The 18145-nt window shown below is 49.3% G+C and overlaps 1 protein-coding gene across 1 annotated transcript; it reads left to right on the plus strand.

Moving 5' to 3' along the window:
- The first annotated feature begins 7731 nt into the window (after nucleotides 1-7731).
- On the plus strand, nucleotides 7732-17891 carry THUMPD2 (THUMP domain 2 tRNA and snRNA guanosine methyltransferase). The gene is made up of 10 exons (XM_075706871.1): nucleotides 7732-7827; nucleotides 8219-8351; nucleotides 9564-9979; nucleotides 11187-11264; nucleotides 12632-12684; nucleotides 12995-13082; nucleotides 13700-13771; nucleotides 14394-14508; nucleotides 16254-16371; nucleotides 17567-17891. Exons 1-10 carry the CDS (start codon nucleotides 7732-7734, stop codon nucleotides 17889-17891), a joined length of 1494 nt encoding a protein of 497 aa, XP_075562986.1.
- The last annotated feature ends 254 nt before the right edge of the window (nucleotides 17892-18145 follow it).

Here is an 18145-nt window from a genome sequence, read left to right on the forward strand (position 1 = left end):
AGGTGGCCTGTGCCGCCAGCCCGGAGCTCAGCAGATCATTACTTAGGACAGATGGGATTCAGGCTTTTGCCTTCTACTTGCCCATGCCTCCTTTCTAACTTGCTGACTCCTTTCTTGGATCCTGCGTTTGCGCTGTGACCTCTGGGTGCTTGCTGCAGCCTGAGAGCCTTGTGAACAAAAGGAGATACCTGTCTTGAGAGGCCACAGCCCAACCACTAATTGCCTACGTCTCTACTAAGCCACATCGACAATAACTGTTCAGAAGGGCGTGGATCATAACATTTCTGACACAGAACTAAAAGGTCCCTTTTCTAGGCCACTTTAATTTAACGGGAACTTGTGGATTGGGGTTCAAAATTAGGAATGCTAATCAGTTTTACCTAACTTGTTAAGCCTCTTTTGCTCAAAATATTTACGTTCGGATTATATTCCAATATTATCTCTCGGAAGTTGTAGAGCACTTCTTTCTCTTCAGTGCCATTTAGTTAGCTTATGTCCTAAAAATACTTCACTCCTGCTGACTAACTAAATTCACGGTGCAACATGAGATACAGAATCGCCCTGTGCGACGCTAGGGCGCCTTGGGCAGCGGTCCTCAGAAAAAGGACAAACAGAGGGTGCCTAAGCTTATCAGGGATGAACGGAAGAGGAAAAGGCATCTAATGAGACCGACTTGACGATCCAAGCGCCATCTTCAAACACAAACTTTCTTCCACAACTGAGTGGCTAAGACTGACTTCCCTTTCTGTTAAAACTACAAAACAAAAAACCAAACGAGGCAATAAAAGAGACGGAGACTGTACTTGGCTTCAATAAGGGCTAACAGCAGAGTGGTCAGAGACCTGATGAGGAACGCAGGAGACCGGGCTAGGATTCATCTCAAGAGCTCAAGAACACCACCTTGCTGCTCGCTCTCTGCCTCTACAGAGGCTAAACTAGCTGCCCAATGGCTCAGGCAACCTCCATTTTCAACAGAATCCGAGTCCAGCAGTTTGTAAGCGTGCCAGATCCTGAGACATCGCCTGTATGGATCCTTCCCCTGGCCTACAGGCCCATGCTGGCCGCTCCCGTGGTTAGGACCGGAGCTCAAGCGCTCTGGAAGGTGCGCACACACAGGCCACTGGAAAGCTTTGCTCAGCACTACCAGACGATGCCTAGTTGAATTCAGCAGCAGAAAGACAAACAGGGGAGAGGCTACGGTTCTGCGCGCAAAGGGAGCGGAGGACAAAACAAAAGAGATCGGGGGCAATTCCGGAAGCAGCGACAGGCCATCTGGCAGACAAGCACCGCTACCTCTAGATCGGGGTCCCGCAGACCAGCCCGCCACCCACACTGCTCCATGAGCGCTATGCCGACGGCTCTTCCGATCTCCTGCAAGGGGGAAGAACAGTCACGGGCAGCACAAAGAACAGAATTGACAAAACTACAGATCACAGCCTTCACGGCACAGTCCTGGGAAAAGAAAGAGTCTCTCTCTATCCCTAGGACAACAACTCATACAAAGACCAGAAGACGTACAGCAGGGCACAGCGAGCGAGCGAGCGAGCGGCACAGCAGACACACCGCGGGACAAAATGACTATCGCTCAACCGGCGCGCGGGAGGCGAAAGTTCAAGCCCCGCCCAAGGTACAACAAAAGTTGTCATCGTTTCAGAATTGTATACCACACGCACAAAATATTTCCGATGGCTGTAAGCTAGATTACCTAAGAGAAAACCTGCGAGCGCACAACTACAACTCACAGTTTTAATGCTTTTATGGCATCTAGAAAGCTCTGTCTACCTTCAGAGTATGAGAGTTCAAAGACACAGCACAAATTTAAGCTAACATTCATGGCGGCAGGCTCACGTGCCCCACCTTCCCAAGGTACTAGCTTTAGCAGGGAAGCAAAAATCTAGTTAAACTACTGTTATCTTCAAGTAAGAGAAATCTACACAAACTGCAGCTACACGGGGTTTGGTGTTTTGGGTTTTTTTTTTTTTATTTTCCTCACAGTAGAAAGACACTATAGAGGAGAAGAGTGCTGGACGGAAAGGGCCCCTGGAGGTCTCTACGCCACCACTCTCTCCCAAGCACCAAGAGCCACCCCCCAGGACACATCCCAGGCCTGCACCACCCTCCTGGGGAACAAGTTCTCCCCAGTGCCCAACCAGAGCCCACCCAAGCTGCAAGTTCTGGCTTTTGCCCCTTCTTCTACGCTGTCTGCCGCAACTGAGAGGAGGCTGGCTCCACTGTCCTTGCAATGGCCCTTTAAGTAGCTGTAAACTACTGTCAGATCACTCCTCTGACTCCACGTGCCCAGCTACCTCAACCTCTTACCTTTGCCTATCCTCAGTGAAGGGCACTGATTTGAAAACTATTCAGGGTAACAGCGCCCAGAAATTAACAGCAGCCCTTCAAACTTGTTTGAGGGGAATGCAGCTTCAGGCCTTTTTTTTGAGAAAAGACACAAAAAGCTTACATCGGTTTGTTATTCTAAAACATGCAACACACAACTGAAGCGACAAATAAACTACCCATCGCCCTTCACCTTTGCTAAATTCTTTTCAAACAGACATACTTTAGCATACCTGTGAAGGAAGTAGTTTGGCAATCGCTCCACCACAACGACAACAAACTCTCAAACTCAAGCTAAGCTGCTCATTCGCAACAGGCTTCTCTCCACTGCTTTTGGAAGGCTCTCCCAAGGAAGTCTTGCTTTCAGTCCGGCAGTCCGGATCACTCTTTCCCTCTGGTACCGCACACCTCTCTCCAGCTGCCGCTTGGCATTCCTCAGGCGCAGTCTCTCGCACTTGTTCTGTTTTCCGCCTTTTAGTTGCAATATTTGTCTCTCCTTCTCATCTTCTCTTGAGAGGCAATGGGTTTTCTTGAGAGACATCGGCTTTTTTCTTCCCCTCACACCCAAGAAGGTTTCTCCAAATAGAGGTAACATCCAGCCAGTACTTTGGCTCCTCAGTGACAAAGGCTTTTAATCTCATGCAGCATTCTCCCTGGAAGAAAAAGCAGTTTCAGGCCAAGTAGTTCGGTCTCAGCACTCTGTTCTCCTACGTACGGACTGAGAACAGCTGTTAACAGAGACTGTGCTCAGATTGCATCAATGCGCAAATCCAGGAACCACAGCGCCAGCAGACACCACAGGCACAGCCGAGCTCTCAACACCCACACGCCCCACCAGCAAAGACCCAGGCAGCCCTCTGATTACAAGCTCTGCAGAACCAAGATTAAATCCTGCGAGGGCTGAATTCTGCAGAACAATTCAGCAGCTCTAGACAACCAGACCACCTCCGAGAGCCATTCCCAGGGACGGAGGACCCGCCTACCATGCCATCCTCCCCAGAAAGCAGGACTAAGAGATGTGGGACGCTTTCCAGGATTGAAAGACAGACGCGAACATTAATTCAGCTCACAATAAAAGCCACGAGTTTATTCTTTTAGAAGGGAAATCTCTCCTTGCTAGTCATCAACCTGCCTTCAATCCTGCAAAGTTTCCAACGCACGCCCAAACTTACGCCCATGGGTAGTCCACTTGACTTGGCTACGACAAGAGAGGCACGAGGAATAGACACGCCAGTTCCCTTAAAAACCTTGAAGCTGGTCAAGGTGGGGGGCGGAAGGGGGAAGGTATTTCTAGTTCTCATTTAGAATCATGGTGAAATTTGAGCCTCAAAGCCTGAAGGCTATTTGTGGTCTCCCAAATAAAATCCCACCGGCACACAGATATCAACCCATCTGACTTGAAATTCTTACTCCAGCACTGACAGAGAACGGGACCTCAGTAGCTGAGATTTACAAGAAATCTGTGCACTGAACGTGTGAAGTGACGCAAGATGGACGTCTGGATCCACTTTGCCTAGAAGAAAATGACTCATCGTTAAAATGCACACAACGGATCCAGAACTGGACTGCGGTTCCAGGATGGGGTGGGGCTTGGGTTTGGGTTTTTTTTTTTGGGGGGGGGGGGGGTGGGTGGGGGGAGGGGGGTCGTGGGGCTGGCGTTACACATACACATCTATGTACAGTGCCAGCAGAACACAAGCGGGTAAGCTACCTTCAGCACAACAGAAAGAACTGAAAACATATCTGGGTGAAGGCTACTTCAGAACCGATTGCTGTCAATTACAACTATGGCTGACAGTAACTAAATAAATCAAACATTACCTTTATAAAGAGGACTTGAACTGGGGCTTCACGTTTCTGAGCACCCACCCTGTGAGCAAAGCGGAGGGGACGACCCGAGGGAAGGAGTCAGCGCCGTACCTTTCTCTCTAGAAACTGCAAGCGGGGGGTGTTTCTTAAGCAGCACAAACAGTTGCTCTCCAGACTGCACTTTCCTCAGCTCGCCCGGCTCCGCCTCCGTGCTGAAGAGGACCTCTCCCGAGGCGCAGCCCACCTCCGGGGAAAACCAGAAACCAAGCCAAACCGGGAAGGGGTTTTGCCTGAGCACTGGCAGCAGCCCAGCAGCCCCTCGCACCCGCTCGCCCCTTCGCAGGGAGGAGGGCGGCGCAGACCTGGTGAGACCCACTCTCCACACCTCCCACCACCCCGCGCGTGCCTGGGGGAGGAACTGCTGCCCCGGTCAACATGAAGGTGAAGCAGCCAACAGCTCTGACATGGCCAATTTCCTTCTCCGGCCACAGCTGCCTGTGATCAGAGCAAACCCTTACAGCCCTTCTGGCGCTCAGCCTGCTGGTGGGCTTCCCCAAGTCTGGCATTTGCAGAATTTGCCAGAAATTCCAGATCAGACCCCACTGGTTGGCAATGCCCTTTCTCCTCCAGCCCTGGCCCTGGTGGGAGGCTGAGTGCTCCAGCCAGCACACTCTGCTCTGCAATGCAAAGGCCAATATCGGGGAAGAAACCAACCAACCAACCAAAGAGACAAAAAAAGAAGTGGTTATGGGATCGCTGTGTGTAAAGCAGCCAAGCACTGTCCCTGCATGGCGTCAGACCTTTCCTTTCCCTGGAAACATCCCTGCTTTCCCCACACTCCCTTACATCTTGGACTTCAAACCTCTCTGATACCCAAGAAGGAGGGGTGTCCTGCCAGGGCAATGGGGCTGGATGGGTGCCCACCCTCTGAGCCACTGGGCATCCTACCAGGTGCCAGCAGGATGGGTAGAGGGGAGCGCAGCCCCGGGGTGGGCTGTGCAGCAGCTGAGCGCTCCCGGGCATGGACAGCCCTTGCTCTGTGTGCATGTGGAGCCAGCACAGACTTGCTGCAGCAGCGGCAGGCTGAGCCCCACGGGTGCTGGTTCCCGAGTCTGTGGGCTCTGACACTGCCATGCTGGGGGAGCAGAGGGGCCATCTCAGGATGGCAGGTCTGCAGGGGACAGCGGGGACGTGGCGGTGGACAACCATGCTCAGGCCTCGGCTTCCTGCCGCAGCCTACCTGTTTTCTTTGCCTCCTCTTGGCTGCTTTCAGTTGGGGGGCTGACCACTGCCAAGGAGCTGGGCCTACGCCAATAGAGTCTTGGGTGGGGCCAGAACCGCTCAGCGCAACGGGCTCTCTCCTTCATGCATAGCCCGGGATCAGCGTTGCAGCACTGTCGCAACGAGCGGTGGGAGAGGGAGAAGCTGGGCAGAGCACGGCAGCAAGGATGTTACTTGAAATTCTGACATCCTTATTTATTAGTAACGGACCCAGGTCCTGCAGCTGCCCAGACAGCCACCGAAGCAGCACCGCTCGCCCTGCTCCTGCCTCATCCTGTTCCGCGCTTGTGTCCCGAGGGCATCGCGGGGCATCTTGGTCCTCAGTGGGGCGTCCCCAGGGAGGCTGAGTACACTGGGGGCTGCTGCCTTTCCCTCAGGGATCCCAGGGGAGACAGGGAGGAGGTTTCAGGTGCCAGAGGTGACAAACGTGGCTCGTGGCTGCTGGGCGATGGATGAAGATGGGCTACTGTGGGGACTGGGGTTGGTGTAGCAATTTTGCTCTCTTGGTTTGCATCCTGTCACCTTGGGACATGCAGCAGGGGACAGAGAGCCGGTCACTCAGTGAGCAGAGCTTAACAGTGACACCAGTTTAACTGGCAGAAGGGGTTATTCAAAGTCTCTTAACAACCTAATTTGACTTGGGTGCCCCCCTGTTTCTCCTTAAAGCCCTTGCAACTATTATGATCATTTCTTATTCCAGAAACACCTCAAAGCACGAGCTGAGCTGAGGGCCGAGGCGTGCTCGGGCCTGCAGTCGCTTAACGGGTGTCAAGGATGTGCCAGGCTGCAGGAAGCAAAGCAAGGGAGGATGCAGGACAAGAACTGTCTTGGTCACAGTGTCTCCACTGCCGAGCCAGGACTCAGGACCAGTCTGCCTGATCCCGGCAGGGCCCCCCCCCCACCCAGCAAATGCCACGGCCTCTGCGGCTGCTTTGCCTCCAAATGTGCTTTACTTCCAGAGGTGCTTAGCCTCTGAAAGGTGCTTTGCCTCCAAAGGCAGCCTCGCCCTTGCCGCAGGCCGCTGTGGCCTCGGGGTGCCGGTCCCAGTGCCACCTGCTCCTCTGCACCCAGGAGACCTCCAGTGATGGGAAAGGAGCAGGCTTGACATTCCTCCAGGCCACCTCCTGGCCAAATCTGGGCCGACACAAGTCTTCTCCATGGTCCACCACAGCCTGCAGAGGAGACCTGAATTTCAAAGCTACAAAGCATGTGCTTTTTGTTACCATTATTGCTACTAATGTTATTTTCAGGTCTTTCTGCATCACGAAGACGGGAAATCTTGTCCAACGCCATGTTCTGTTCCCCTTGGGGGTCAGCCGTTACGGTGCAGGGAGGCGGACAGCCCTCTCTCCCCAGAGCAAACCTCTCTGCCCTGCCAGCCCTCCTGTGTTACTCTACCAGCTGTATTTTCAGCCGCTCATCGGCCGATCACAGCTTCTCTGGTGCTCAGCAAATCCCGTTTAGGGGTCGAGCTGGCCTTCATTTGTCTTGCTTCCTGGTGCCATGCTCTGTTCTGACATTTTGGTGAGGGGAGGAGGTGTTTCCACCTTCTTATTTACATAGATATAAAATGGAAAGTGTTTAACATACTAACTCTGAGGAGGAACAACGTATCGGCATGATAAAGGAGTAGCTATGATCCCGGGCGCAGCTTCCGGTCCCGGTCTTTGTTTCTCAAGCGGCAAGCCTGGGCTCTGGGCAGCCCCACACCAGGATGCTCCTTGTGCTCATGCTGGAGGAGGGGTTTGGGCTTTCTGGAAGGCTTTTCCACCTGAACCTCCACGGCTGCGCTCCACGGCCATGACTTCCACCTTCCCCACGGGAGGTGGAGAACACGTTCCTGCCAGCCTCTTCCTCGCCTGCAGACTGTCACCATCCTTGCCCTTCACCTTCCTCGGACTAAGCAGCCCCAGCGCTGCAGAGCCGGGGGTGGCTGCGGGGCCACCGGCCCTGCAGCAGAGAAGGTCGCCTCTGTGTGTGTGGGGCGGGCGGGAAGCTGCTGGCTCCCAGCTGCCCTCCTGGCGCTTCCCCCTGGGCCGTGGGTGCTGAATCACTCGCGGGGGGAAGGGGGCTACAGACTTGCCTCGCAACCCGTGTGGATGCAGACACCGCTTCGGTGCCACAGAGTGGGCGCTTTTAACGAATTCCCCGGTCCCGACGCCGGCGGCAGCGGGGCCTGGCGCCCCGCCCCGCTCCCGGGGCGGGCTCACCGCGGGAGAACCGCCCCCGAGGCGGGGCCCCTCCGAGGAGGGCCGGCCCCGCCTGGCCCCCCGGCCCGCGCTGAGGGCGGCGGGGCGGGCCAAGATGGCGGCGGGGGGCGGGCGGTACTTCTGCACGGCGGGCCGCGGGCTGGAGCCCTTCCTCGCGCGGGAGGTGCGGTCGCGGCTCGGTGCCACGGAGGTGAGGGGGGGAGCCGGCGCCGGTGCCGGTGCCCAGTCGGGGCGGTCCGGTCCGGATCGGCGGGGGACGCGGGCTCGTTCGCTTCGCGCCCCAGAGCCGGGCGGCCGCGGCGTGGGCCGTGCCGCCAGCTGCGTGGGGCCCCCGGGGTCTGGTCTTGGTCTTAGTCTTGGTCGGAAGGGACCTCTAAGGAGCGTCTGGTGCCGCCCCTGCCGTGGGCAGGGACACCTGCCGCTGGGTCAGGCTGTGTCCCCTCGCCACCCGGGCTGAGCGGAGGTCTGCGCCGCCCTCCTCCCTGCGAAGGGGCGAGCGGGTGCGAGGGGCTGCTGGGCTGCTGCCAGTGCTCAGGCAAAACCCCTTCCCGGTTTGGCTTGGTTTCTGGTTTGCTTTGGAGGTGGACTGCGTCTCGGGAAAGGTCTTCTTCAGCACGGAGGCGGAGCCGGGCGAGCTGAGGAAACTGAAGTCTGGAGAGCGACTGTTTCTGCTGCTTAAGAAACACCCCCCGCTTGCAGTTTCTAGAGAGAAAGGTACGGCGCTGACTCCTTCCCTCGGGTCGTCCCCTCCGCTTTGCTCACAGGGTGGGTGCTCAGAAACGTGAAGCCCCAGTTCAAGTCCTCTTTAAAAAGGTAATGTTTGATTTATATTATTTATTTACTGAGAGCTGTAGTTCTGATTGATAAGAATAAATTCTGAGGTATCTTTCACCCAGATATATTGTTGATGCTTTTTTGGTGCTGAAAATAGCTTTAAAAATGTTTTAAATTGATATCTTACCAGGTTATATTCTGCTGGCACTGTACATAGATGTGTATGTGTAACACCATCCCCCCAACACCAAAAAAAATTAATGAAGCTGAAGTCCAGTTCTGGACCCCTTGTATGCATTTTAACAATGAGTCACTTTCTGTTAGGCAAAGTGGATCGAGCTATCCTGTGTCACTTTAACTGTTCAGTGCACAGATTTGTTGTAAATCTCAGGTCACATTCTCTGTCAGTGACGGAATAAGAATTTCAAGAAAGATGGATGGATATCTGCATGCTGGTGGGATTTTATTTGGGAGATCACAGATGGCCTTCAGCTTTGAGGATCAAGTTTAACCATGATTTGAAATGAGAAAAAGAAATAACCTTCCCCACACACACACTTGACCAGCTTCAAGGTTTTTAAGTGAAGTGACCTGTATATTCCTTGTGCCTCTCTCATCGTAGCTAGCTGAAGAGGACTGCCCACGGGTGTACTTTAGGTGTGTGTCTGAGACTTTGCAGGATTGAAGGACGGTTGTTGAATAGCAAGGAGAGATTTCCTTTCTAAAAGAATAAACTTGTGGTTTTTATTCTAAGCTGAATCAAAGTGGTTCATGTTCACGCCTGTCTTTCAATCCTGGAAAGCATCCCACATCTCTTAATCCTGCTTTCTGGGGAGGATGGCATGGTAGACTGGTCTTCTGTCCTTGGGAATGATTCTCAGAGGTGGTCTGGTCTTCTAGAGCTGTTGAATTTTCCTGCATGATTTAATCTTGGTTCTGCAGAGCTGGTAATTAGAGGGCTGCCTGGGTCTCTGCTGGTGGGATATGCGGGTGTTGACAGCTCAGCTGTGCTTGTGGTGTCTGCTGCTGTGGTTCCTGGATTCACACATTAATGAAATCTGAGCACAGTCTCTGTTAACAGCTGTTCTCAATCTGTAGGAAAATCAAATACTGAGACTGAACTACATAACCTGAAACTACTTTTTCTTCCAGGGAAAATGCTGCATGAGATTAAAAGCCTTGTCACTGAGGAGCCAAAGTACTGGCGAGATGTTACCTCTATTTGGAGAAATTTTTATGGGAGCAAGGGGAAAAAAGATAATGTCTCTCAAGAAAACCCATTGCCTCTCAAGAGAAGGTCAGAAGAAGAAACAAATACTGCAACTAAAAAGCAGAAAACGGAACAAGTGCAAGAGACTGCGCCTGAGGAATGTCAAGTGGCAGCTGGAGAGAGGTGTGCGGTACCAGAGGGAAAGAGTGATCCAGACTGCTGGACTGAAAGCAAGACTTCCTTGGGAGAGCCTTCCAAAAGCAGTGGAGAGGAACCTGTTGCAAATGAGCAGCCTAGCTTCAGTTTCAGAGTTTCTTGTCGTTGTAGTGGAGCGATTGCCAAACTACTTCCTTCACAGGTATGCTAAAGTATGTCTGTTTGAAAAGAATTTAGCAAAGGTGAAGGGCGATGGGTAGTTTATTTGTCGCTTCAGTTGTGTGTTGCATGTTTTAGAATAACAAACCGATGTAAGCTTTTTGTGTCTTTTCTCAAAAAAAAGGCCTGAAGCTGCATTCCCCTCAAACAAGTTTGAAGGGCTGCTGTTAATTTCTGGGCGCTGTTACCCTGAATAGTTTTCAAATCAGTGCCCTTCACTGAGGATAGGCAAAGGTAAGAGGTTGAGGTAGCTGGGCACGTGGAGTCAGAGGAGTGATCTGACAGTAGTTTACAGCTACTTAAAGGGCCATTGCAAGGACAGTGGAGCCAGCCTCCTCTCAGTTGCGGCAGACAGCGTAGAAGAAGGGGCAAAAGCCAGAACTTGCAGCTTGAGTGGGCTCTGGTTGGGCACTGGGGAGAACTTGTTCCCCAGGAGGGTGGTGCAGGCCTGGGATGTGTCCTGGGGGGTGGCTCTTGGTGCTTGGGAGAGAGTGGTGGCGTAGAGACCTCCAGGGGCCCTTTCCGTCCAGCACTCTTCTCCTCTATAGTATCTTTCTACTGTGAGGAAAAAAAAAAAAAAAAAACCAAACCCCGTGTAGCTGCAGTTTGTGTAGATTTCTCTTACTTGAAGATAACAGTAGTTTAACTAGATACTTCTTTTTTTTTTTTCCTACTAGAGCTAGTACCTTGGGAAGGTGTGACACATGAGCCTGCCTAACACAAATGTTAGCTTAAATTTGTGCTGTGTCTTTGAACTCTCATACCCTGAAGGTAGTCAGAACTTTCTAGATGCCATAAAAAACATTAAAATGGTGAGTTGCACTTGTGCATTCACAGGTTTTCTCTTAGGTAATCTAGTTTACAGCCATTGGAAATATTTTGTGCATGTGATATATAATTCTGAAATGATGACAACTTCTGTTGTACTTTGGGCAGGACTTCAATTTCAGTCTCCCACACTCCAGCTGAGCGATAGTCATTTTGTCCTGCAGTGTGTTTGCTCTGTCCCTCACTCACGCACTGTGCCCTGTTGTACCTCTTCTGGTCTTTGTATGAGTTGTTGTCCTAGGGATAAAGAGAGACTCTTTCTTTCCCTAGGTATTTATAAGGATTGTGCAGTGAAGGCTGTGATCTGTAGTTTTGTTAATTCTGTTCTTTGTGCTGCTCGTGACTGTTCTTCCCCCTTGCAGGAGATCGGAAGAGCTGTCGGCATAGCGCTTATGAAGCAGTGTGGGTGGCGTGCTGATCTGCGGGACCCCGATCTAGAGGTAGCGGTGCTTGTCTGCCAGATGGCCTGTCGCTGCTTCCAGAATTGCCCCCGATCTCTTTTGTTTTGTCCTCTGCTCCCTTTGCATGCGGGACTGTGGCCTCTCCCTGTTTGTTGTTCTGCCACTGAATTTAACTAGAAATATCTGGTAGCACTGAGCAAAGCTTTTCGGTAGCCACTGTGTGCATGCCTTCCAGAGCACTTAAATAAGTACCAGAGCGGCCAGCATGGGCCTGTGGGCCAGGGGAAGGATCCATACAGGTGATGTCTCAGGATCTGGCACGCTTACAAACTGCTGGACTTGGGCTCTGTTGAAAGTGGAGGTCGCCTGAGCCATTGGGCAGCTAGTTTAGCCTCTGTAGAGGCAGAGAGCGAGCAGCAAGGTGGTGGTGTTGAGGAGGTCGACTTGAGAATGCTTTTTACGGAAGAGCCTCCTCCCAGACCCTGTCCCTGACGAGCTGCTTGCTTAAGGCACCCTCCACAGTGCAAGCTGTCTGGAGACGTTGGAAAGGACTCGTTGCTCCTGACGAGCTGTTTCTCCATCCCTGTGCTTGGCATATGGAAGTTGCTCTCAGCACTGATGCCTTCTGTAAAAGCTCTGAGTTCCTCTACTGGCTCTGGTTTTTGCAGGCTGTGCGTGAAGTATGGCTTTGTTGAGCCTCGGATGGGGCTCCTGTTCTTGTCCAGATTTTTGCTCTGAAACCATTCAAGTGCTGAGGCCTGGGATTGTTCAAAAGCATCGTGTTTCTCTTTGGGCTTCCTGGGGAGGGATTGCAGGGATGCAAGCCCTGTTGGGGAGCTCGGTCTTCTTTTGGGATGCTCTCTATGGGACAGGAGGACAGTTTCTTTGAGCTGCCTAATCTTCTGGAAGGATACCCATGTCTGCCTTCCATCTGAAATACTACTTAGTGGCACTTGGGTTTTTTTTTGAGGGGGGTGAGGGTTGGTTTGTTTGTTTTGGCGTTTTGTTTGTTTTTTAAAAAGGGTGCGTGTGAGAATAGCTGAGTGCTGGTAGCTAGTATACTGTGAATAATGTTCTCCTGCTTAGAGTGAATGGTTTTATGATTAAAAATATCCATTCAGTGTTACAGAAATCTGCTCCCTTAAAGTTTCAAGTGCTTGCTGATGGATTCCTGGCTGACAAAATCCTCTCTCTGCTTGCTTAAATATTAAATCCTCTTTGAAGTGGCATTCAGATTATCTAGTATGATTTCTTCCAATTAATCATAATTGTCTAAAGTGTGTATTTTTGCCCTTAAAAACTAGGACCAGAAGTTCATAGAAACATCTTCTGTGTCTGGTTTAAATGAGTTAAAGCTATTGTTGTGTCAGCTTGAGGGTTTCCAATGTTATTTTTTCCTCTTCCAGATCTTTGTACATCTTAATGATATTCACTCTGTGGTGGGGATTCCTCTTTTCAGGTAGGCATTCTTCTCACCTGATTTGTCTTGGCAGTATCAGAACAGGTATAATTTCTAAACACTCTTGCTGTCCACTGTGAGTATTTATCTTCTGGTTTGATATTCACTGGACTGTCCCATTAGTCTTGTGGTCTGTCTGGAGATTATCTGAGCACATAAGCCAGATTTTGCAGTGAGTTATGGATAAAAGCAGACTGTGGTTTCTATCTGTCTGTCTGCAGATCTGTCCAGTCCATTTGTTCTTTCATATTCCATGGGATTTTCTGGGTGGTTGTACCATTATCTTATGTTGATTCTTTGCTGTCTGCAGGCTTCCATTGGCAAACAGAGAGTATATCAAAACAGCAGGACTGCGGTCAACAATTGCATGGGCCATGGCATCTCTGGCTGAAATCAGTGTAAGTGAATGTTCATGGCAAAGATGTAGAGTCCCAAATGAAGGGGAGGTTGCTGCTCATCAGAGCTGGAGCTGGAGGCTTTGAAGAAGTGTGGTGATTTTAATGCCTCATCCTCTAATGCATGTGGACAGGATTTGCCTTATCTGTGATTGGAGTGCACTGTCACCTGCTGTTCAACCAGATATCTGCTGTAATCCCAGGTCCTTCTTAGCAAAGGTGTAATTCCTTGTATGGATATGTGTCTAAATGGCAAGATTTTTTTCACTGTCCAGGCTTCAAACCTTGTTTGGGGTTGTTCTCCCAAGGGAAGACAGAAGCAAGTGTGATGTTTTCCACAGATAAATTTGGACTGCAGACAGGTATAGGTACCACTCATCATTTTTTTCCCCTAAATGTCACCTCAAGGGTAGATGCATTGATGCATTGTCTTTACTGAAACTATCAATGCTTTTTATTATACTCTCTTAGAACAAGTTTGGCCTGGTAAACCAGTGACTGTTGTTACCTACACTGGATTCAGTGGGAGTGTGTAGGTGATCTGTACATCCCTGAGTAAGCTTTGTCCTGGGAGAGGAGTCTGTCTTGCTTGGGATGCAATAACCCCTTTATATTTGTAGGCAGGTGCCTTTGTGCTGGATCCCATGTGTGGGCTAGGAACGATACTGCTGGAAGCTGCCAAAGAGTGGCCCGTGAGTATCACAGTCACAATTAGCAGGACCTTGCCAAGACAGCTTATAGTTGCATCAAGAAAAATCTGTTCCACAGTTGTACCAAAGTCCATTACTGGAAAGCTGGAACCAAACTGATCTTTCTAGACAGTTGTCAGAAGTGTTTTAGTACAAATGTTCCTCCACAGGAATGTAAAACAAAGTCCTGTGTACTTGTGCAGGTGGGTGCTGGCAGCTGTGTATTTAGACTGTAGGGTTTGTGTGAGGCAACCATGGACTTTTAAAACTGCCTGTCCTTATCCTGGGATTGGAGGTGTCAATGTGACAGTCCAGTCAATTGTCAGTATTAGAGGCAGCGTGGCTGGCTGTAGCTAGCTGGGATCTTGCTGTTAGAACATAGCCTCAGTATTTCTGTAAGTTACAAGTGTCTTGAGCAGACTAGAACATGAAAGTAGTGAAGATAGCACAGACTACCCCCATTCCTCTGCCCTCTGGGTCTGTGTATTGCTCTGTGTAATAGTACGAGATCTCCCAGCAAGGGAGATCTTGGAAAGGCTGTGCAGCAAGGCAGTTCCGAGAAGGGTTTATAAAATAAATGCACCTGTTTGTTAACTAGATGACTTTTCTATTTCTCTCTGAACAGGAAGCCTGTTATTGGGGTGCTGATATAAGTGAATCACAGTTAGAGGGTGCAGATACGAATATCAGGACTGCAAGCCTGATGGATAAGATTGAGTTACTTAAAGCTTCTGTGAAAGGTATGTCTGTAGGCTTTCCAAGTGAGACATGCTTGCAATTTTTTCTGGTTCTGGGATTATACAGGTAGTGTAGGTTCTCTTGAGGTGGTGTGTAGTAGAGCTAACGCTCAGCAAATAGCTGGGTAGCAACTCTGTAGTGCTAGCAAATGGATAATTACTTGTTCTCCCTTCCCCGCCCCTCTGAACTTTGGCAAGAATAAACCCAGCAGAAGACAATGAAAATAATAATTGTCAGACATGGACAGTAGTTGTCTGTCTTAATGGTAAATGTGTGACTACCACAAAGAGTACATACCATGTGAGAGTTTTTTGTGTCTTATGGGAACACAGCAAGGACAAATCCAGATAAAATGTTGCTTGTAACTTAAACGTACCAAATGAGTAATAGCAGGGACTCATTAAGCTCAGCGTTGAATTGTTAATGTTTTGCAGTAGGAGTATTCTAAATGACAATGCGTTTTTCCTGAAAGAGGGAATCTGTTTGCTCTCAGTTCATGAGCTAGTCTGGGAGAAGGTAGTAATTGTATGACCTTATTCTGGACCTCAAAGCCTGAATCTAAATTAGTCCTTTATGAAATTAATGACAGACAAAAGCTGGCTGTTTTTTCCTGTGCATGGTTGATAAAGTATGCATTTTTTTTTTACCTTGCAATATTTATTTCTTAGCAGAATGGTAAGCAGTATTATTTCTTTTTTACAAGACTATATAGCTTTATTTCTTTCTTAAAAGCTCTGATTGGGCTTGGCTTCTAGGATAATGGAGGGTACTTTGATGTCAGGCTTTTCTAATACTGAACAAGTAATTGGTGTCTTTGTCAATGGTCAAAGCTGTTATTTCTGCATGTTTTGAGAAGGACTCAAGTAGGTAACTTGTCCTTCCATTTGTAGATAAAATTGTTGTGCTGCAAGTGTTGCTCCAAGGATGGTCCAAGGACCATCTCCTGCCAGTTCTAAAAAGGCTGGCATAGAATCACAGCAGGGTTTAGGTGAGAAGGGACTGCTGGATGTCTTTAGTCCTGTCATCTGCTTGGGGTGGGGCTAACCCCAAAGCTGGGTCAGGTTGCTCAGGGCCTTGTCCAGTCGAGTTTTGAGCATCCTGAGGGGTGGAGAACCCACAGTCTCATCCTTTCACATGCTGGCTACGCTCTGGCCAGCACAGCCTGGTATGTGGCTGGCCTTCATCACCACAAGGATGCAGTGCTGCATCACAGTCAAGAAAAAAACTGACTATTCCCAGGATGCAGAAACTCTGGGGAGATACTTCAAAGATGCTAGCTCTGACAGAATCCAGGTGATTGCATGGAGAAATGAGGGATGGAGAGGAATTTAACGTGTGGTTCCTTGCCATTCATACGTGTGTATCTGAACATCTGCACTAAGTGAAGTGCTTGCAAGCTTAGCTCTTCTTTTGCATTTTGCTTGTAAAGATGTACTGTGTTGAGAAGCAGCAGTTAGTTTGGACCCATGCAGTCCCCTATTCGGAGAGTCATGCTATTGGGGCAAACATATCACCAGTAACAGGGAATCTGCAAGTTAAACCATGCTGTCATGCATTTGTGTCTTCCCAGTGTGCATTGGGTTGCTGGCTTTGTAGCGCTGTTTGTAAGGATAAGTACAGAAGGAGCTATGAATCTGGGTGCATAACCCGCAGAAGAGCTGGCAGACAGTTTTGTAAGGTGAATGGGGGCATAGATGCTGTTCATTGTTCACATAGTGAGATGTAAAGAACTGCCTTTATTCTGCAGCATTGCCGTTGCCTTCAGAAAGCTTTGATGCTGTGATTTCGGATATTCCATTTGGGAAGAAGTTCAAAATCACAAAAGACATACAGTTCCTTCCAGATATTCTCCAGGAAATGGAGAGGTACGTGTGGCCTTTGACATGCTTGGGGTTTGGTGTAAATGTCATGGTGGCTTGCGATCCTAAGCATTCAGTCAGCTTCAGGTTTGCTTTATTCCAAACACTGTCCATCTCTGTAGTATGATCCTGTGCAGGATGGGAAAGTCCGAGTCCTTTACTTGTCTCTTAAAGGCTGTTGTGGCTTGCCTTGCGAGCTGTGGAAGTGCTGATGGCAGCACAAGCTGACAAGGAATGAGCTTGTTGTCTGAGCCACACTCACAAATATTCTTTACAGGGCATGATGATGAAATATTTGTGAGCTATACTCACAAATGTTCTTTACAAGGCAGAAAGGAGAAAGAGGAGAGGATGACCTAGACAAACTTGAAGCATGGCCAGGCAAACAAAGCAGTAATCCTTTCTCAGTTGAGGTCTGCTTGTATAAAAATCATAGGCTTGCCTTTTGGATTCACAACAAAGCTTTTACCAGCGTGCCTTGGCAGGAAGGATCTCAGACCAGAAAATGGTGGTATGCATTTACCTTTCTGTTAGCATGTCCTGGAATATCCAGCTAGCCACCTGGTCTGCTTTTAGATGCCTCCTTTCATGTCTCACCCTGTCATTTTGTGGCAGAGTTGAGCCAAGCTAATGGCTTGGCTACAAATCTAACAGGCAGTTCAAACCAAAATGATTGTTAATTTTTGTCTGTTTCCTGAGCTGAAAGCCATTAATGATCAGTGGAACACAAAAAGGACAGACTTGTCCTTTCCCTTTGGAAAACTTAGCTTCAGAATTGCCTTACCAACCTAAAAAGCTCTTGCTGCCCTGGGAGGCTGTTCCTTTACAGAGTGGTGGAGGCTCATGCGACCCAAAAATGGGCTTTGAAGGTGATACTGTCCTTGATCCTTGGAAGAATACTAAAAGTGAGGAAACTGGGTCCATCTTCCCTGCAAAGCCAATGGAAAGAACTCCTAAGGTTGGAAATGTTTGTGAGTCAGGATAGGGCCCAGTTCTCCCATTTAGGAAGAGTTATGAAGATAGGGAATTTAAATTCCATTTGGAGATGTAGCTTACTGAGTTGGACCATGACCCCTAATGTCATTAGGTGTTTTATTGAATGCAACTGATATCTGAAGTGTCAGCGGTGTTGAGTTTTGCACAGATGAATGAATGCCAGGCAGGCTGAACACCTAACCTTTATTTTCCCTGTAATTGCCAGAGTACTTCGTGTTGGAGGCACTATTGTATTGCTGCTGAGCCAAGATCTCCATAAGCACATGGATGGCATTACCAAGTGTGCTGAAAATGACTCTCCTAATGCCATTTCTGATGGTGCAAATGAAACTGCCACTGCAAAAGCTCTGAATGTTGATGAGAATTCTTCCTCCGTGGTGAATGGTGTTGAAAAATCCTTTCTCAGCAGCAGACAGACACGTTTTCGGTCTCTGGTGCCAGATGGTGTCTATGGGGTTAGTCTTGGAAAGACAGATGCTTTCATATACAAATACAGGAAGATCTCTTGCCCTCTGCCTAAGCGAACTTGAATCCTGATGCACTTGAAAAGCAGCATGGCAGTGATCCAGTGGAGCCCTGCTGATCCAAATCCTGTGCTATTTGTTAGCTCACCTCAGTTTCTTTGGATGTCCTAAGGCACTGCTTTTCTCCCTTTAGTTTTTAGGAGAGGTGGAAGATGCCTACTAGTGTTTCAGATGTTTTTACTGTAAAATATTGTAATTAGACAGTCATCAAAGCCTCCTAGTATCGGGAGGAGTTTCGTTGGAAGAGAAAGTCTTTGTTT

Source organism: Pelecanus crispus, chromosome 3 (genome assembly GCF_030463565.1).
Source record: "Pelecanus crispus isolate bPelCri1 chromosome 3, bPelCri1.pri, whole genome shotgun sequence".
Lineage (NCBI taxonomy): Eukaryota > Metazoa > Chordata > Aves > Pelecaniformes > Pelecanidae > Pelecanus > Pelecanus crispus.

What these genes read in the sequence shown, in the direction of transcription:
- THUMPD2 (XM_075706871.1), top strand. Translation starts at nt 7,732, where the DNA reads ATGGCGGCGGGGGGCGGGCGGTACTTCTGCACGGCGGGCCGCGGGCTG. An exon ending in TGCGGGACCCCGATCTAGAG is followed by an intron (nt 11,265 to 12,631) that starts GTAGCGGTGCTT and finishes TTCCTCTTCCAG; the next exon opens with ATCTTTGTACATCTTAATGA. An exon ending in CATCTCTGGCTGAAATCAGT is followed by an intron (nt 13,083 to 13,699) that starts GTAAGTGAATGT and finishes TTATATTTGTAG; the next exon opens with GCAGGTGCCTTTGTGCTGGA.